Source organism: Phaseolus vulgaris, chromosome 7, assembly GCF_051622355.1.
Source record: "Phaseolus vulgaris cultivar YP4 chromosome 7, ASM5162235v1, whole genome shotgun sequence".
Lineage (NCBI taxonomy): Eukaryota > Viridiplantae > Streptophyta > Magnoliopsida > Fabales > Fabaceae > Phaseolus > Phaseolus vulgaris.
The window spans coordinates 52828038-52848458 of record NC_143504.1 but is presented as its reverse complement, the minus strand read 5'-3'; the positions used below and the strand labels follow the sequence as shown (position 1 = coordinate 52848458).

Sequence of the window (20421 nt, the reverse complement as noted above, 5' to 3'; positions counted from 1 at the left end):
CTATCTTGTTAACTAATGTGTTAGTGCGCTTTACTTTGCCTATTTTTATTATTCAATTAATGAGCTATTTTCAATCAAAATCAAGTCTGTTTAAAAGATACAGTAACCTTCTGATTTTTGTTTGCCCTGAACCAAACATTATCGTTACAATCTTTCAGTGACCAATACCCTCCCACCACCGGTGGAACTATCATTTCCTCCACCTTTTCCATATCAAATATGTACCGGTTGTACCGGACGAGTTGTAATTAGTACCGATCAACATGTTTAAAATATATCGTACGAAAAAAATAATGTGTTTTTAATTACTATTCATATGTTAATTTTGGTTCAAGAGTAACTTGACTCACTATAGTCATATAAATAAAAATAAGCATAATTTTTAAGGAAAATGTACATTATTATTATTTACTTATCACATCAAATATCGAACACTTACTTAAGCGTCAGAGTACCTTTTGTAGGTGTCCTCTCGACTGAGAGTGAACGAAGAATGAGAGATTAACTAAAGGTAGTCAACGCGAGCAAAATAATGAAGCCGAGACTGAATCTAAGAAATTAGAAGAGAAGGAACAAAGGACGATAATACTGACTGAAGTGAAGAAGTCAATTGTTTAATCGGTAGGAGTTATCTCGATCTCTTTTGTACAAGAACAACACATATCTTGGGAAATCATTGTTCGTGTTATTTCTCAAATAACTTATCTTAAAGCACATGATATTTATGCATGCATATCAATAATATACACGTCTATAGTGACTTTCTATATAGTCATTATAAGCTAAAGTATTTATTTACATGCAACCCTTGCACGACACTATGTGATACACTGTCTGGACCTACTTCTGTCGCCCATGTCGTCTCTGTGCGCGTTTAGAGTTTAGGGTTTTGAAGGTTGGACAATCTAGTAGATGCAACAGTGTGCCAAAGGTGTTGGGGCACATACGCTCTGATGGTGCCAATGAGCAGTATCGCAAGATGGGTATAAGGTTATAACCAAATTTTATTAATAATTGCATTTTTGATAGTGCTGTAAAAAATTGTAATTGAATGTTTTGGCTAAAAATGAAAGTTCAGAGGCATCTAGAATTTGGAATGTAGGAAAGGACCTAGGTTTCTCTTGTTTGAGTAGTGACGAAATTATTTTGGATAGATTAAAGTGTTTGGAAGAGACGAATAATATGAAAGAGGTTTTAAATAGGGGCGGGTTCAGGGGAGGGAAAGATAAAAAAGTTAGGTTCTATTGATTTTTCAAGTAAAGTGTTTTCTGAGTGAGACATGTTTTTGTATAAGGGTTGGGATACCCCTAAAGTATCTCATTTTTATATTATTTTATTAATTTTTTGCTGATAAAAAAAAATAGGGGCGGGTTAAATGTTTTAGATGATGAAACTGATTAATATGAATATTAAGGGGCTTGGAGGAGGGATAAAAAGGAAATATATCAGTGAACCTATTAGAAAGCAACAAGTTGGCTTCTTATGCCTTCAAGAGACAAAATTGGATCAAGTTAGCAAAGAGAGGTGTTATCAAATTTAAGAGTCAAATGAGATTGATTGGATGGAGAACGGGGTTGTGAATAATGGTGGAGGGATAATTACAATGTGGAAGAAAAATTGCTTTGAAATGACAAGTTACAGGAATGAGAATAATTTTTCAATTATAGAAGGTGTGTGGAAGTTAGGAACGTCACTAGAAATAATGGTGGTCAATTTCTATTGTGTAGGGTAAGGGAAAAGAGAGTTTTCTGGGAAGAACTATCTGAGGTAAAAAAGTGTCACCCAATAAAAATGTGGTGTGTAGTTGGTGACTTTAATTCTATCAGATTTGTTGTGTAGTTGGATAACATTTTAAGGGTATCACAAGAGAGGATAATGAAATGTTGGTAGGAGTTATATCTGAAGTGGAGGTTAAGGAGGTGGTATGGAATTGTGATAGTTTTAAAAGCTTTGGACCGGATGAGTTTAACTTTGGGTTTATAAAATTCTGTTGGGATACTATAAAGGGTGATATCTTTAGAGCGATCCAAAGCTTGAGGGTGGTAGTTGGCTGAAAGGAACCAATGCTTCTTTTATTACATTAGTTCCAAAGGTTGTAAATCCACAACATCTAAATGAATTTAGATCGATCTCCCTGGTGGGGTGTATGTATAAAATTGTCTCTAAAATGCTATCCTCAAGGTTAAAAGGAGTTTTAGACAAATTTATTGACTATAGGCAGTCTGCCTTTTCTTGAAGGAAGGGGATTGTTATTGCGAACTTGATTGTTATCATTCGTCATGGAGTGTCAATCTTCACTAAGCCCTCATTATTAGCTTGTACCAGTGATTACAATGACCAATTAGCTAAGAATGAATGAATTTGTCAGCAAATCCTAGAAAGCAACTAAGTTAATACAACAAATGAAAGAGCTAACTTGCAAATCAAATGACTTCATAGTTGGAGGACATAGTAAAAGAGATGCAACAATAATTAGCCATGATAATGGAACGACACATTGACGACACTTTAACAGGAACAAGTCAAGTCCACCCCCACTATGTTGGACACTTTGATGATCAACCCCATCTTTGAATAATTACCTACTTTATAAGTTTAAATAACTAATTGTTTTCATGTATTAAGTGTCTTAATAAATGTAAAAATTGATGATGTTGAGTGTCATAGTGAAATGATAATGTAAATGGTTGATTTACTTGTTGCATATTGTTAGATTCACTTATTGCATATTGATTATTGTATTCATTGAAATTGTATCTACTTCCAATTACCACTCACGGTTGTAATAATTTATGTGTTGTATATGAAACTTAATGAGTAAATTAATTTGTGTCTCATTTATAAAATACATACACATACAATTTTATTATCATATTTGTTTTCTTTATTTTATGCTTTAAATAACGCAAAAGTAAAGTTATTAGTTTTAATCAATCTTGGGAATAATATTTCGTGGTTTTAAAATACTATTTTGTTGCTTATATCTTTTAAGTTTGTATTGACAAATGAGTTTTATTTATATATAAACATCAACTAAATTCCTCAAGAAAGAATTTAAAATATGAACAAAAAACATTAACTTGTAATCACAATATATATATTTAAATTTAATTTATTAGATAAAACTTTAATTCACTACGTTACACTCACGAAATGTTTAGAATAGGGATTAGGTTTAATATCCTACCACTACATTCTATGTTTTTAAAGATCATTGAAATCTCATCGAGATTTTTCAATTGCATGGAAAAAATTCAAAAGACAAGAATAACGACTTCTATCACAAAATATAAATCCTGGATTACCAAGAAAGTAACAATTTGAAGAAAATAGTATGAATGGAGTAACAGAGTAAAAGTAAAACGAGTAAAACTAAGTAATATGAGAATATTAAAAAATATCAAATTGGATTAATAAAAAACGTACCATATTAGGAAGATTTTACAATGAAAAAAAATGAAGTATAAATTATTATTATTAAGATAATTGAAAAGTTATAGTCATTATAACAAATTTATATTAAATTATTACAAAAATATTTAAAAAAACTTAATAAACTTATTATCGTATTAATTATATAAAATAAAAATATATCTAAGATTTAGATAATTAAAAAAATAAAAATATATACTTGTTATAATCTCATTAATTGATATCGTTAATATATTATAATAAATTAAAATAAAATGAAAATTAATAAAACTTAGACGATAAAAAGATCGAATATTATGATAAGCATGCAAGATCTTTTTAGAATATACTAATATAATTACATGGTTATATAATTTATTATATAATAATATAATTGTACTCTAAATTAGAATCGTAAATTAGTTTTTTTTTCTGGTTAATTTGAGAAATAAGAAATGAAGAGTAGAGGAGGAAAACGTGTAAAGAGAATAGAGTTGTAAAACGGGAAGCAGAAAAATTATGAATCTGTTTGAGTGACTCCTGAACTATTTTTTTCTCCTTACCAGCGAATTGATCATAGGAATAGGTCTATAACTGCATGGAGTATTTTTAGGCAATAGTTGAATCCATTTATGGCGGAAGACACAAAAGCCACAAAACCAAAGCTGAATTCCATGTTCTAAGGAAGTGTGATGAGGTATAAATAGAACCCTACTTCTGCATGGTTTATCATTCCAATATCCTCAAACAATAATAAACAGGGAAGGAAAGGCATATCCTTCCCAATAATCATTTCTCTCCGATTTACCAATAAAGAGAAACCCGCAGCAAGATTGCTATAAGCCCAAAAATAGAATAAAAATGCAGGCAAAAATACTCGGTTCCGCCGTTTCGCTCATCCTTGTGGTGGGTGTGGTGATTGGTGTGGTTGCTGTGGTTCAAAGCCCGAAGGCCCAGACCAACAGTACAGGAGACCTAAAAACCACGAACAGAGCTGTGACAACGTTGTGCCAAGGCTCAGATGACGAAAAGCTGTGTCACAATGTGCTTTCCACCTCAAACAGCTCAGACCCGAAGGATTACATTGTCACCGTGGTGAAATCCTCGATGGACAGTGTGATCAAAGCTTTCAACATGAGCGACAAGCTCACAGTGGAGCATGGCAACAGCAGCGAAGGAATGAAGATGGCTCTCGACGATTGCAAGGATTTGTTGCAATCCGCGATGCACGATCTTGAGGCCTCAGGTGTGATGGTCAAAGAGAGCAGCATCGAGGACGTTAACGATCGCACTGCCGAACTCAAGAACTGGTTAGGTGCTGTTGTGGCCTACCAGCTATCTTGCCTCGATGGCTTCAACACCGACGGCGAGAAGAAGGTTCAGGAACAGTTGCAGGCCGATAGCTTGGACAGCGTTGGAAAGCTCACTGGATTGGCACTCGATGTCGTGTCGGGGATTTCAAAGATTCTTCAATCCTTGGACTTGAACTTGGCTTTGAAACCCTCCACTCGTCGCCTTCTTGAGCTTGATCAAGACGGGTACCCCACTTGGCTCTCCGCTGCTGACCGAAGGCTCTTGGCTCAAGGAGCTGTTCCCCATGCTACAGTGGCTAAGGATGGCAGCGGCCAATTCAAAACCATTACGGACGCCATCAACTCCTACCCCAAGAATCACCAAGGAAGATTTATCGTCTACGTCAAGGCCGGTGTCTATGACGAGTACATCCTTGTTGACAAGAACAAGGTGAATCTTCTCATCTATGGCGATGGCCCCACCAAGACCATCATCACCGGACGCAAAAACTTTGCCGAGGGTACCAAGACAATGAGAACCTCTACCTTCTGTAAGTCCAACTTCCTCTCCTTCACCTTGATCAATTATCATATGTATCTCTAGTTAGTTAACCAATCTTTTGAAACTGTGCAGCCACGGTTGCTGATGATTTCATGGCAAAGTCAATTGCATTCGAGAACACCGCCGGAGCAAAAGGACACCAAGCAGTGGCTCTTCGCGTGCAGGGTGATCGTTCAGTCTTCTTCGATTGCGCAATGCGCGGTTACCAAGACACATTGTACGCACACGCCCACCGTCAGTTCTACCGCAACTGTGAAATCTCTGGCACAATCGACTTCATCTTCGGATACGCCACCACCTTGATCCAGAACTCCAAGATCTTCGTGAGGAAGCCCGAAGCAAACCAACAGAACATAGTAGTGGCAGATGGAACAGGACAGAAGAACATGCCTACAGGCGTTGTCCTCCAGAACTGTGAGATCATGCCCGACCCTTCACTCGCCGCTGATCGCTTGACAGTGAAGACATACCTTGCCAGGCCATGGAAGGCATTCTCCAGGGCAATTTTCATCGAGAATGTGATCGGTGACTTGATCCAGCCAGAGGGCTACATTCCATGGAACCCTACTGTTGAGCCCAACACCAAAGACTGTTTCTTCGGTGAGTTTGGCAACAGTGGACCTGGTTCAAATGCTAACGCAAGGGCACCCTTTAGCAAAGGTGTGATCAGCAAGCAAGAGGCTGCCAAGTACACTGCTGAGCCCTGGCTCCAAGCTAGTGCCTGGTTGCCCGCCACTGGCATTCCCTTCGACGCTGGCTTCGTCAAAGCCTAAGTTACCCTATCCCAGAAGAGACACCCCAACTATAACTATTTTCCATCTTTTTGATTCTAACCATATCCTTAGTTACGCGAAACCGACAAAAAACAAACATTAAATCGATATGGCACGGCTTGCTATTGAATGCAGCCATGTAGCCGATCGATCCTTCAAGTAGTTTGAGGATGTGACTTGTAATCGTTAAATATATAATATTCAAATCAATTTATTTTTTATCTACTTCATCTCTTTTTTTTTTCTTACTTCAGTACTATAATTTTGCATATAAATTACTAGAATCAACAGATATTAAAAATACTAAAAAGAATGGGTAACTCTTATTCATTTAGCACCACCTCGTTTTCAATAAGTTATTACAACAATATTCCAAAAGTATAACTCTAGTGACTTCCTCCATCAATTCACACTTGTGTGCTACTTTCCATTGGAACTGTCTCTTCTCCTGTGTCATTTCCTTCCACTGGTCCTTTGTACCACTATTTCTTAAATTGTTTTGTTTTTAGAATTTGAAATAGAATATGTTCTACAAAGCTAGAAGCTTGCAAAACACTTGTTGTTGTCTTCTTCTCTTTTCGGTCTCTTGGTTAGGCTTTGATCTGAACACGATGGGGTGTGTCTGCGAAGACACTTTGACGATCAAGTCGAGAGTTAAGTATCAGAGGAGTAGGGAGTGAATAGTTACCTCGAGTGTTATGAGTTTGCTTTTGTCTCCAATTGGAGACCCAATTGCACTTAACATGTTTTGTACTTAACCTGATTTATTCTCGTCTAATTGCGTGTTTAACTGTTAACTTTGTCGGCTAGTGAGACTTATTCTTCCCATAACTTTATTATACTTCCAAACTCAAATGATAATATTGTTGTCAAAAGAGTTATCCTCTTCAATAACCTTAACCAGATCTTTCCATGATCAAGTTTGAGTTGTTCCATTGCCCACTCTCTTTCATATTTTAAAATTAAGATTTCGTAATTTAATTTATTGAGTTTGTGCCTATTATTAATTTAAAAATATATTATTTTATTATTATTTTGGTATTATCATCTTCTTGTGAAATTCTATTATAATAAAACTTCGGAACATTTGAAAGTTTCTCAAAATTAAACTTGACCTAAATATATATTTTTTATTATGAATTGAAAAGAGTGTGGTATAAATGTAGCGATAATCTTTAAATCTAAAAAATTATATTTTAAAATACCAATAATTAATATATCTAACATTTTAATAAATGTATATATTTATCTATGAAATTGCTTCCACCATTTATCTCTGGTTCGTCCCTTGCCCCGAGTTCTGAAATGATAGGTCCCTACTCCAAACATTATGTTCATGGAAATATCTAAAAAAATGTATTTTGACAATTCTGAGATTTATATATAATTTTAATGTCACAATTTTAATAAAAAATGTATAATAAAAATAATTTTATAATTAAATAATATAAAAAATAATTAAATTAATAGTATTAAAAATTATAAGGTGAATGTAGAAAAAGTTAATATGTAAATGTAGCAAGCTAAATATTTTATTAAATACCTACATTTACATCAGACAAATTAAAATGCAAATAGGCACGTCATGCTCTATCGACGAATCCTTAAAGTTAGTGTTGGATATTTCACAACTAGAGATTAAAATATTTCATAATATATAAGTGGGTGCAAATCTCATCTGATTGAGCCGGTTTTATGGGGTTGAGTTAGGCTTAAAGTCAACTTCATAATATGGTATCACGAGTTGACAGTCTCGGCATGAAGGAGATGTGTTGGAGATCCCACATCGACCGATTTTATGAGGTTGAGTTAGGCTTAAAGTTCACTTTGTAATAATTAGTCTCAACTTTATATTGTGTTTTTTAATTAAAAATACACACCTTTCTATAATTAAATGGTATATATTAAAAATTTACTAATGATTTAAGTCTAAGTATATATATTATATTATTTTCATGAAATTAAAATACGAATTGAAATATAATTTGACTATTATTATTATTTTTAAATATTAAACCAATAAATTCATCCTAAGATTATATTTTTTTAACTACTTATAATTTATTCACTCTTGTTTTTTATTTTGGCATCCCATATATTATTACTTTTCTATAAGAATAAAATTAAAAATAGTAATTAATTTTATATGTAAATTTTAAAATGGGATATTTTCCAAATTACTTTTCAAAAGTGAAAAATTAAAAAAAAATTAATATTAAGTAGTGAGTATTTATATTCTAATACAAATTTTTTCTCATATTATTTTCTTAAAAAAACAGTCACGTGTACTTGAATGCAAACTTTATTTATTTCTTTTGTATAAAAGTTGCGTCATATTGACCACTCTTTTCTCTTTAATTGGTTACTCCAATTAGTATAAGTTTATTAATATGTTATTTTCCTTGTGTATTTCTTCAGTTTAGATCTCGGTAAAATCAATTATTATAAATAATTTGAAATATTTAAATATGTATTAAATTATATATTTACATTAGTTGTTATTTATCATAAGAAAAAACACAAGAAATAATCATGTTTTTATTACTTAGGTAAGATCCACTTGTTACGACTTTTAGGTACTTATTATAAGCATTGTCCGGTATTGTTCGACAGGTTAAGGTGTCGAACATGGGCTGGTCCGAATCTTTCATGGGCTTTGCTTTGTTTGGTTAACTTACTTCATTAAGGCAATTACTTCCTGCACCATATCCTGCACCCAATTTCACTATGAAAAGATAAAAGTGTCTTTAGATAAATGGAGGTATATATAAAAATACATTCTGGACCCCTTTTTCTGGAATATGTTCTGGATATTTTTTTCCAAAACAAATTTTTTGTATTGTGGATTTTTTTATCTAGAATAAATTTTTGTTCAAGATTTTTATTTCCAGAACACAATAATCTCTTATGGATTTACTTTTTTCCAGAATGTATTATTATTAATTTCAAACTTTTATTTCCGGAATAAAGGACTTTTTTTTTAAATTTAAAATTATGTAAGTGCAGGTTTAAAATATTGGGTGTAGAAAGAATTTTCCCTTTATTAATTAGAACGGGCAAATTCTTACTCGATAGTTTTTTCTAGCATCTTAATATTTTTAAAAATACAAATTATATTCTGAAATGTAGAATTTGGAAATTATTTTCAAATTTAGAAAATATGTTTTGAAATATTTAATTCGAAATATATAATTTATATTTTGAATTATACAGTTTAAAAAGTTTTTTTTAATTCAAAATTACTATACAAGTTGTATTTCAAATTGTAAAGTTCGAAAATTCACAAAATACCTTCTAAATTATAATTTTGAAATATAACTTATACTTCAAATTATAGAATTCATAAATTCAAAATAAAAAATTGTAATAAAAAATTGTATTTCGAATTGTAGAGTCCATAATGTATTTTGAAATCTAGAAAACACCTTCTAAATTTTACAATTCAAAAAAATAGGTGCAGGAAGAAGGTATGGGTGTTCAGAAAGAAAATACCATTAGGATGATACAAATAGTTACTCCATATTCCTTTTTTATTTAAATGTGATTTTTAAAGTTTAGAACAACATTAACATTATTTTTGGTCACTTATATCCTTATTTTTTTTATCTTATTTTTAATTAATTTACATATATGTATTTACTATGATATAAAAAAAAATCTTATAAATACTTGGTTAAAATAAAAAACACAAAGAGTGAAGGTTTAGAAGAAAGTTCGACCTCTTCCATGAATGCAAAATAAAATCCCAGTGATATTTTCTCTTTGAACAATTCTCCTTATAAAAATCTGCTTGACCAGTCATTCCTCAAAGTATTTTTATATGTATTATGAATATTTCTTTTGGTGATTAGAACATGGAAAAATATCTTAAACAATGTTAAATTAAAAAATATCTTACCTAATTTCGCTTTCAACCTTCGAAAGTGACCTCATCGCGATAGGTGAGACATCGAATCGTTTCGAATCTAACAGAAAGATAAAGCAACGTTCAATTGAAGCCACCAAGTTCACCTACCATCCTTGCAACGTAAAATGTTGAAAGTTGGAGAAGAAAGAAAAACGTGGATAGAAAACTGCGTTTGCTTTGTCACCGTTCTTCTTTCATGTTCCAGTTATTGACTTCAAGTGCTGGAAATTTGAATTGGAAAAAGAAAAAGAAAAAGAAGATAAAATAAAAGGGAGATGCTAATTCTTGCAAGAAATCAATATTGAGGTACTTCATTTTGTCTCTAGTTAATTATCTTTTTGTTGTTTCGGCCATAAGAATCAACCTTTCACTATCATAATTTGAGTTTTATTAATCTCATGTAGCCAATTTTGCTGGTCATTGCAGGCATCTGACTGCTCCAAGCACTGTGAGATATTATATGAATCGTTTTTCAAAATAAATACCATAATGTAAATGAATTATGGTAATCCTCATAGTTCTCTGAAGATGACATCCAAAACGAGTGGCGTGGATGATTTTCCTAAGGGTTTGTGTGAGTGGAGTTGGAAGGAGAACAAGTTGTTTGAGCTGGCTTTGGCCGTGGTAGATGAGAACCACCCAGAACGGTGGGAGATTGTGGCAGCCATGGTGGGAGGAGAAAAGAGTGCAGGGGAAGTTCAAGAGCAATATGTATCTCTTTTGGAGGATTTAAATCTCATAGAATCTGGAAAACTGGACCATGAACTGGGAGTGGGAGAAGCTCACCCCTGTGTCCTAATTAACTCAATTGAATCCTTGTGCTTGTCTGATAGAGATAGCAGCATGTAAGTCCCTTCTTTTTCTTTGTTGAATAAAATGATTTTCTTATCTTTCTCCTTGTTACAAGTCTATTCTTTGTGGTTTCCCTATCTTTTAATTGTACTCCTTGCTTTTCTGGGCGAATCTGTTCAATTTGGATCATTCCTGCAAAACGAAACTCAGATAACCTCATGATATTCTCTAATCTTTCGCAATATCACTTTACTTGGTTTCTATCAAGTAACATCCTAATCTTTCAATCATTTGAAAATTTTTAAAAACTAATTTGACATATCACATCCGAAATCGAATTGAATCTTAAGAATTCGACTTTGATTAGATTTGTACTTATATACTATGAAATCTATATATCTTTATTCGATGTCTATACACTCGGTGAGTTTACATAATTCTTTAGTAGGGTTTGTAAATGGAAAAATGTCATTGGAATGAAATCTCATTGAAGATAATAATCATTTTTCCTACAAAGATTAATCACATTAAGTTGTGAGTAATTGAAAATTGGATGACATGTAAATGGTAGAGGATGGTTCAGTAAATTTTGAGATGATTCTACAAGCAAAGGGAAAGAAACTCCTAGCCATACAACTTGTCTCTCTACTTTTTTCATACCTTGGCTAACATGTATAATCATAGATCTGTCTGAATGAAGGGTGAAGCATGGTACGAAGATGTGAATCAAGTTGTGCTACCAATATGGAGCCATACATAGAAGTGATGTGAGTGAGCCTGGACCACAGGAGAGGTTAGTGATACGAATGTTTTCATAGGGTCAAAGCCATTTTTCAATACCTACAATATGTTGGTACCTTGAAAAGTTGAACCCAGGGACACATTATAAAAAAAATAGAGAAACAAAAGAGAAAAAAAAGACAAACAAGATTTTTATTTTTTATTTTTAGCAGAATACACTTATTTTAGGTCTAACTAAAAAGAAAGAATGTAAACGTATCTTGATTTGCATGGTAACAGTTAAAATGCTGAAAGAAAAAGAAAATTGATATCATATAGATTATACTCTCTGAATAATGAAGAGGGGATTAAGAGAAGGAGAAATGGAGACAGAGCCAGGGAAGAGGCAGTGCATGAGCAGAACCACAACAGATAATTTCTCCTGTCACTCTCACTTTCTTGGCTCCATTGTGTTGATAACTCCATCCATGCTCTGCCTGTTCCCCTGCTCTGTCCTGTCTCTGACTGTTACCTCAACCTTGTTGACATCCTTAACATTAACCAACATCTCATTCTGAAAAAGATTAGTCTCCCATTAGAAATTTTGTTAACTAGATTAAGCACAAAATGCACTCTTCTTGAGTGTATGTATGACTCCATTCTATCCTTATATTTGATCAAAGGAGGAATGCTTTGTACTATGCAGTACATGAATGATTTCTGTACTACGAAAACTTTTGTCTTATGAGTACTACTAGGTAGCACGAGTGTACTGCTGTCTTTTGGTTTGTAGTACTACTATGGTACTGCTTTTTGCTAGTTCAATGTTGTCTGGTACATCAACATTTAAGTTTAAAATTTCATGAATTTCTCCAAGTAAAATTAGTTATGATAGGATGATGATAAAGGAAACAAATTTAATTACATAAATGTATATTAAAAGTAAAAATAAATAAGTATTTTTCTTTATTTGGGTGAAAATCCCTTAAACTACTGGTATAAAAGAAGAGAGAGTAGTTATGCAGAAAAGAAAATATTTTACTAAAACTAGATTACACCCTTTCAAAAACGAGAAACTAAACAAACCAATCATATTTACGAAGAAAAATTATATTTCATTTTATGAATGTTATTAATGTTCTGGACTTTAACAAACATGGAAATTTGTAAATCAACCAACTAATTGTCAATATAAAATGGAACTACCATATCTACTTTCCTATGCTTCAAATTCTAAATCCAACAATTCAAGACAATCTTCGGGATTTTGACCATGAACTAATAATTGGTTTGGTGCCTTCCATTTCATCCATACTAAAGAAAGTACTAATTCTCGTATTAAATAATTTTATCTTTATTGTTTTAGTCATTATTTTTTATACCAATTTCAATAAGTGTGTTTTGTGTAGGTATTATTATGTTGTACAATTTTACTTTTACTAATTTTGCAACTATTTTTATATTATGGTAATTGTCTTCTGTTATCTTATAAAAATATGGATACACATCGCTGTTGCCTCGACATTTCCTCTAGTAGTTATAATCATCATTGTATTAAATATTATTATGCTTAACAATTGCATTGAGCAAAATTTGAAAAGTAACTTTTAGCACAAAGTTTTGTACTCTCTCCTTATGAGAAGTGTTGTTCTAAGCCTTTTATAGCATATACACGATATTTATATTTTGTTTATATTAAATGTTAAAAAGTGAGTGCTGATAAAAAAAATTATGAAAAGTGAGTGAGTTAAAAGAGAAGAGAGAGACACTAGATAAAAGAAAAGTTGTTTAAATTACGAGAGAAATAAGGTAAAAAATAAAATATATTAAATTCTTATCAACAATTTTATTTTTTTATTATTTTAATAGTATTACTTTTATTATTTGATTATTTCAACATGTTGTGTGTAAATATTAATAAGATATTTATGAGATAATTAACTATATTTGAACCTATAATCAAATATTAATTTTTTTACAATTTTTTTTATGTTTTTGCAATAAAAGTTAGATAAAGTAAATAGATGTTGTGCACCAATATTTAACTTTAGAATATGTTTTTAAATAGGATTGAAATCAAGAGAACTATTGAATTATTACTTGGTCAGTCGGTTGGCATGTAACTCATTCCTTCCTTTCGAACTAACTCCTACCACTCTTCACTCCTCGTTTCCATGAACTCCGTGTTTGGATGGTACCTGCTGACGCTCAAGTCAAACTTCAACACTTAGCACTCAGTGTTTAGTACTAGATGATAACGTACCTGAATTTTTGAGATTTATGTTTATTTATATAATTATCGTGGAACATTTACCATTATACAAGATAATGAGAAGAATAAATATAAATCAAGGATAAATGTATTATTGATTCACTACTTTGAAGAAATTCTCTAAAATAACAACCTAAATTTAGAACTTCAAACTCTCGTAATACATAATCTCACACAAATAAATTAATTCATATATCTGTTTATTATATAGGATGAGAAAAAATGTTCGAGAAACTTTCTAAAGAATTTAAGAAAAACACAAATTGGTTAAGCACATAAACCTAATGGTAGTTGAGAACTAAATATAACGAATAAGTTCAAGAAATTTCCTAAATAAAGTTAAGAGAAGCACAATTTTTCCGGGAGTCATGAACCTAATAATTGTTGAGAACTACATATAACAAATATGATGGACTTTGCAATTTCCTTTATCTCATGTAATAATGTACTTAGGTGCATAAAGTAACTTTAGCTACTAGTTGTTATAGTTTGTTTATAACACTTAACCACATTGTGTTTAGAACATACTAGAAGCTTCTGAAAAGTTCTATAACTTTTAATATATTCTAAAACAAAAATTTCAATTTTTACAAAATATTTTTATTTTTTGAACTATACTCTCTAATCTCCATAAATGTTTTTGTTATTGTTATTCTTCCTTTTAAAAGTTTTTTCTATGATTATTTCCTCTAACTATGCTTATGGAAAAAATTCTTTAAAATATTTCTTCTCTAACCTCATCATATAACATACATTTAGTTGATAATTGTAACTTTTTAAAATGTGATCATTATTAAAGAAAACAATTGGAAAATTTTATATGCATTTTTTGAAACTAGTAACCTATTAATGTCAATGTTAAAGCATGATGAAACATACAATTACAACATTGTAAAGTGATTTTTGAAGGTTTAGCTAAATGTTGTTGGCAACCAGAACCATTCCAGTTGTGGCTATATGGAGTCTATGGAAGTCAAGGAATGAAAAGCTTTGGGAGAATAAAAACATGCCGTGGAATACTAAAGGCTATTGATTGGATGATGAACATGGGACAACTTTCGAGATGGTAGTTATATATAAAGTTAACAGACCACACATTGAATCTACAGAACTTGGTATTCAATGCCAGCATTTACTTAAACACAGACAACTATAGTGTGAATTTTGTGAAGGGACAAACAAGTATTCGTCTCATCTCTTGCTAGGGAAGCAATATATTATTATGCTAGTTTCACAATTTACCAACACGTACCTTCTTGTGTTTGTTCTGTAAAATAGAAGAGCACTGTCACCAACGTATTACCAAATGTTGTATCACATCACATATGTTCTTGTGTTCAACAAAATGGTTACAGCCTAACAAGTTAGGTGGGTGACGAAAATATGGTAGATCGGTCCCATCGTACTCAAGTTCTGCACCTATATATTTTTGTAAAAGGTGCATTGTTTCGATAGAAATGGTTTTTACACCTACCCGTCTACCATCCTAGACCCCTTAGTTTGTGTTATAATTCAGAAGTGAAAGAGAGAGGATTTGAGAAAAATGAGAGTGTATTTGGATTTAGGTATGTTAATCTATATTTATGAAAAAATTTATTTAAATTTGTGAGTGATGTGATGGTTGTGAGAATTTTTTTATTTTTTTAAAGGTGTAAAATGTAAGATTACAAATTTATCTTTAGAAAAATAGAATAATAATAACATATTAAGTATTTTTGTCTAAATTTAAATGAATTAAAATTATTAGTAGTATAATCCGATATAGTTAAATAATTAATTTTGAAAAAAAATACGAGTGACTTGATAAAAATAATTTACATATAAAATTTTGAATATATATAAAAAATTATAAATTGTTATATAGAAATAAATAATATTCATAAATTTAAAAATTTTAATTAGAAAATCCTTTTATATTAAATATAAATATATATTTATTATAATTATTATTATTATTATTATGATATAATTTCTGTATTATAAATACCTATATATTTTTGTATTAAAAAATTATTTTATTATTATTATTTTATTTTACTAAAATATTAAGTAAGTTAAATTTATTTAATAACTAATATTTGTAAGTAGTAAAAAAAAGTGAAACCCTAAATGGTGAATTTGTAAAAAATCCAATGCTAAAGTGACTTTCCCTTTAGTTCTCTTTATTTTAAGGGAAGAACATATTTCATCTTCATACTTATATTCTCTCCTTCTCTTATCTACAAAACCATGAATCCAAATAAGAAATATATCATCATATCTTTACTTGTTAACAACACAAACAAACCCTTAAAGAAAAAAATTGGTGTTTTTTATGTCGTCAAAAGAAAAATACCACACTCAACTGACCATCAACATATCTTGGGTTGAGTTTTAAGATGATTACAAATTTAAAATAAATAATTTAAATTAATACGAAGCATTTTATTAATTCTTTTAAAAAAAATTCTTTATGTATTTACATACGTAAAACTTTTATAAAATATTCTTAATGTCAAATATTTATTTAATCAAAACTAGTAATTTTTTATATATTTTTATTAAAAATTATCATAAACTACAAATATTATTAATCATATTATTAATACGTTTATAAAAATATTACATAATATTTTTTATTAAATATCTTTATATCACATTAAAATAAATATAATATATAAAACTTTCAAACGGAAACTAGAAGAACTATTTTTCGCGGTGTTTGTGGGGTCTCACCATAGTGTTAGTGGTTAGTGTCAACATTGAACTTATGCTTGTGGGTCGTATAAGTCTTCTCGGTGCGGTTGGGAACGACATCGTGTCAAGGATGCAAATCTACTCTAGTTTGTTCTGATTTTTTGTTTTTGCTTTGATTTTATTTCTTTCCTTTTCTTCTATTTCCCGATTCTTTACTTCATTTGGCACGATTTGATTGCGAATTTCTTGATTTGTTGCCTAAGTGACGACACAAAAAAACTGTTAATCCTAGAACTTTTATGTTGTATTTCTGAAATTGTAACAAGAAAATCAATCTGTTTTTTTTTAAATTAATCTGTTCTTTTTCTGTCAAGATTTTCTAAAGAGTGTATTTGCAAAATAAATTCTAAGTACAATTCACCCCCTCTTGAACTTATACTCCCATAATTTAAACAAAAATTACATAAGAAACAAATCGTTACAAGAATTCCGACAAACATTGGATAAGGTGATCGAAGTTTTCTCAAACAATTTAGATAAGTTACATAAAATTAAGATGAGAGGGACAACCTAACAAAAAGTGGGTCACCAAAACATGTCCAATAAATTGATGTGTGGAACAACAAATGCTAACTAGCACTGATTGATGATTTTTTTTTTATCTTTTTTTTTATCAGCAATAAAAAATCAATAAATGAGAACCACTTCAGGGGTGGTCCAACCCTTTTACAAACACACATACAATTTAACTCCTAACTCGACACCCAAAACCGCCGGTCAAAAGACCAACCAAACCAAGCGCTAACTAGTTTTACCGAATCAGCCGTATACAGGCCAAAGGATCCAGAACCCAACAGGGATAGGAAAAATAAACTTAGCGGGACTTTGCAGCAATCCAAGACCACACCTTTACTTGTGCTGAGGCAAAAACTTCTAACACATCCGCCACTCCTCCATTAAAGATGACCGAGTTCCTATGCTTCCAAATTTCACTCACAATTCCAACCCAAATTGCCCCCCAAACATCATTAACCGAAACAGATGTCTGACTCAACCTGAATTGAATAAAATTTTGCATTGGATCCAAATGGATTACGAACGACACTCCAAGCCACTCAAAGCAAAGGCACCAGACCCTCCAAGCAAAGTCACAAACGGCGAACAAGTGACTCGACGACTCATCGACCTTCCCACCCAAGCAACATACAGGGTTTTCAACCACCATCCCGCACCTTACCAAATTAACCCTAGTTGCAATCCTATTTTCCAAAACTCTCCAGGCCAAGAATACAGCAGAAGGCAAAGCTTTACACCTCCACAACCTACAGTAGGTCGGAGAGGACTCCCCATCACTAATCCTCCTTACCTTGCTATAAGCTGAGTTAACAGTAAAACTTTGAGATCCCTCAGCCTTCCAGACCCAGCTATCCACCCCTCCCACATCCATCTTCACCCCTTGCAGCAACTGACTCAACTGCTCCTCCAACAACTTCTCCCAGTCAAAGAGGGATCTACGCCAGCACAAATGCCAAATCCAAACACCATTAAACCAGTTCCCGAACTCGGCCACCTTAGCAACTTTAGCCGTGCTAAGCGAATATAATCTCGGAAACATTCCCTTCAGAGCACCACAATTCAACCAGCTGTCCTCCCATAATGAAATATTTCCTCCATCACCAACTTTCCACTCAACCCCATCTTCAAAACTTCTGCCCCAGCCCACCGAGGCCCAAACCTCCTTCAAGTCTCTCCACCAAAGAGAACCCCTGCAGGGTTTACCTTCCGCTCTCAAATTCCTCCATCCACCATATTTAGAGTCAAGAATCTCTTTCCACAAACCTCCCTTGGCCGACCCCCACCTCCAAACCCACTTGCCTAGCAGGGTCAGGTTAAAAGTCTTTAAGTCAATGATTCCAAGACCACATGTCACAAGATTAATTATGTAAACTAGCACTGATTGATGATATCATGTAAGAACCCAACCCACACAAGAATCTATGAAATAAATTATAACTAATTTTATCTACTTAATATATGTCACAAAGAACCAAAACAACAATAAAAAATCACCACCAACAATTCATATTACTCGAGTAGTCAATCTTATCTATTTCCTCAATATTTGTAAACAACTCCTAAGTACATGACACTTCCACGACAACTGATTATAAATGATAGATGATAATCATTTTTGCCAACTTTGATAATTTGATGTCAAAATGTTGTAACATTAACTTCAACTCATACTTATATGCAATGCCTTTGTTCGAGATTTAAAAAAATAATTTGACACTTCTTATACTTACTATCCAAATTATGACATAAATAATCACGAGTGCACAAAATGATATGCAGTTTTCATTTAGTGTATGACAATAACTCTCTACAAGAACAACAAGTAACATTTCACTATTTCTATCAATTAATTATTATATTTGTCTTTATCAAACACAATAAACCTAAGATTTTTTCCATAAAAAAATTTCAAAATAAATATAAATAAATAAAATATTATCAAATATAGAATAATTTAAAATATATTCTTTAAAATAATTTAAATCCAAACATATCCAAAATGATATGCCAACGAGCTTATCCCCCATTACATAAATAACACAATGCTTTATAATATAAAATTCTTCAAAAACTGAAAAATATATTCTCCAAATTGTAAACTTTATTGTTCTTCATATGCAATGTAATATGCTCCCCACGTGATTTATTTACAGGATTAATAATCATCAATGAAAATAAGGATAAGTTCAAAATTAAGTACAATAAATATAATTATTTATATAAAAAAATCATCAAACACATAAAATTTTCAATCAACATATCTATTTAATAAAATAATTAATTCATCAATTTTTAGAAAATTAATATTTTTAAGTAAAATCTTATATTAAAGTTTATTAATTCTACTTTTGATGTGACTAAGAATTTTTCACACAATGCCCTTAGTTTAAGAGATCTTTCACATATTACGTCACAGACAACATATGTTCTTCTCACAAAAAATATGAACTTTTTTTTAATAATAAAATTTTCATACTTAAAATATCAACACCCAAAATTCCATATATAATAATAATAATATATATTAACCACAACAATTTAATGCATATTAACCACACCAATTAATATATACCCTAAACCAATTAATATATATTAACTACAATAATTTAATGTATATTAACCACAAAAACAATAAATTCTCATTAACATGAGCAATAAATTCGCATCAACATAAACAGTAATTGTAGTAACAATAATAATAATAATAATAACTAAGAATATTTAAATAAAATAAATAGCATGATTGTTTTTTCTTACAACACACTTTTTTTTATAAAATAAATTACAATAGAATAAAACATATAATATAATTAATTATTTTAAAATCAAAAAAATTATTTTCTGAATTTAAAATACAACATAAGTATTTTTAATATATGAAAACTTTACCAATAATAAATAAAATATATAATAATCAATTTTTTTATTAATTTAAAAATTAGTTTATAAAAACTACTTTAAATATAATAATTATTTTATATTATTTTTCATGTATATAAAAATATCATTTTTTTATTATATTGTGGAACGCTTACTACATACATCTTCACTTGAATTATAGAATAGTTTTTGTAGTGTTACAATTTACATTAGTAAAATTTTCCTGTTAAATTACTTATTTTGCTCCTATAATATTAATTTCTAAGTTTGATCAACAACTTTCATTTAATAAATAATTAAACTATAATTGATAAGGATCGTAAATTACAAAAGAAATATACTCGATAAAAAATTTATAAATATTTTAAATATTCATTTTTCAAATTAATTATTTATTTTAGTTCTGCTTGATCTCCTGGAAACCAATTTCGACCTATTTTTGGTGCCACATTGATAAAAGGATATCATAATTCTCTCTTCTAAAGTTCAAATTCTGAACAATTACATTTTTTATAAAAACTTTGATGTTAGATTTGATATCCGACACCTCAAATAACAAT

General features: G+C 30.9%; 3 protein-coding genes across 8 annotated transcripts; 2 read left to right on the top strand and 1 right to left on the bottom strand.

Moving 5' to 3' along the window:
- Nucleotides 1–4139: 4139 nt before the first annotated feature.
- LOC137830164 (pectinesterase 4) lies at nt 4140–6263 on the top strand. Its single transcript, XM_068637340.2, has 2 exons — nt 4140–5254; nt 5338–6263. Exons 1-2 carry the CDS (start codon nt 4273–4275, stop codon nt 6036–6038), a joined length of 1683 nt encoding a protein of 560 aa, XP_068493441.2. The 5' UTR covers nt 4140–4272; the 3' UTR covers nt 6039–6263.
- Nucleotides 6264–9978: 3715 nt separating this feature from the next.
- LOC137830165 (protein RADIALIS-like 3) lies at nt 9979–15198 on the top strand. 6 transcript variants are annotated; one of them, XR_016523270.1, is made up of 4 exons: nt 9989–10251; nt 10372–10790; nt 11438–11530; nt 14639–14773. XR_016523270.1 is itself a non-coding variant. In XM_068637341.2 (3 exons), the coding sequence occupies exons 2-3, from the start codon at nt 10441–10443 to the stop codon at nt 14760–14762; spliced, it is 447 nt and encodes a 148-aa protein (XP_068493442.1). In that variant the 5' UTR covers nt 9979–10251; nt 10372–10440; the 3' UTR covers nt 14763–15198. The 6 variants fall into 6 exon arrangements, 5 of the variants coding, with proteins under 5 accessions (XP_068493442.1, XP_090161094.1, XP_090161092.1 ...); XM_068637341.2 differs by lacking the exon at nt 11438–11530 and having other exon boundaries at nt 9979–10251; nt 14666–15198; XM_090304968.1 differs by lacking the exon at nt 11438–11530 and having other exon boundaries at nt 14627–14758.
- Nucleotides 15199–17279: 2081 nt separating this feature from the next.
- Nucleotides 17280–18020, bottom strand: LOC137829407 (uncharacterized). Its single transcript, XM_068636208.1, has one exon. It carries the CDS (start codon nt 18018–18020, stop codon nt 17280–17282), a length of 741 nt encoding a protein of 246 aa, XP_068492309.1.
- Nucleotides 18021–20421: the final 2401 nt, after the last annotated feature.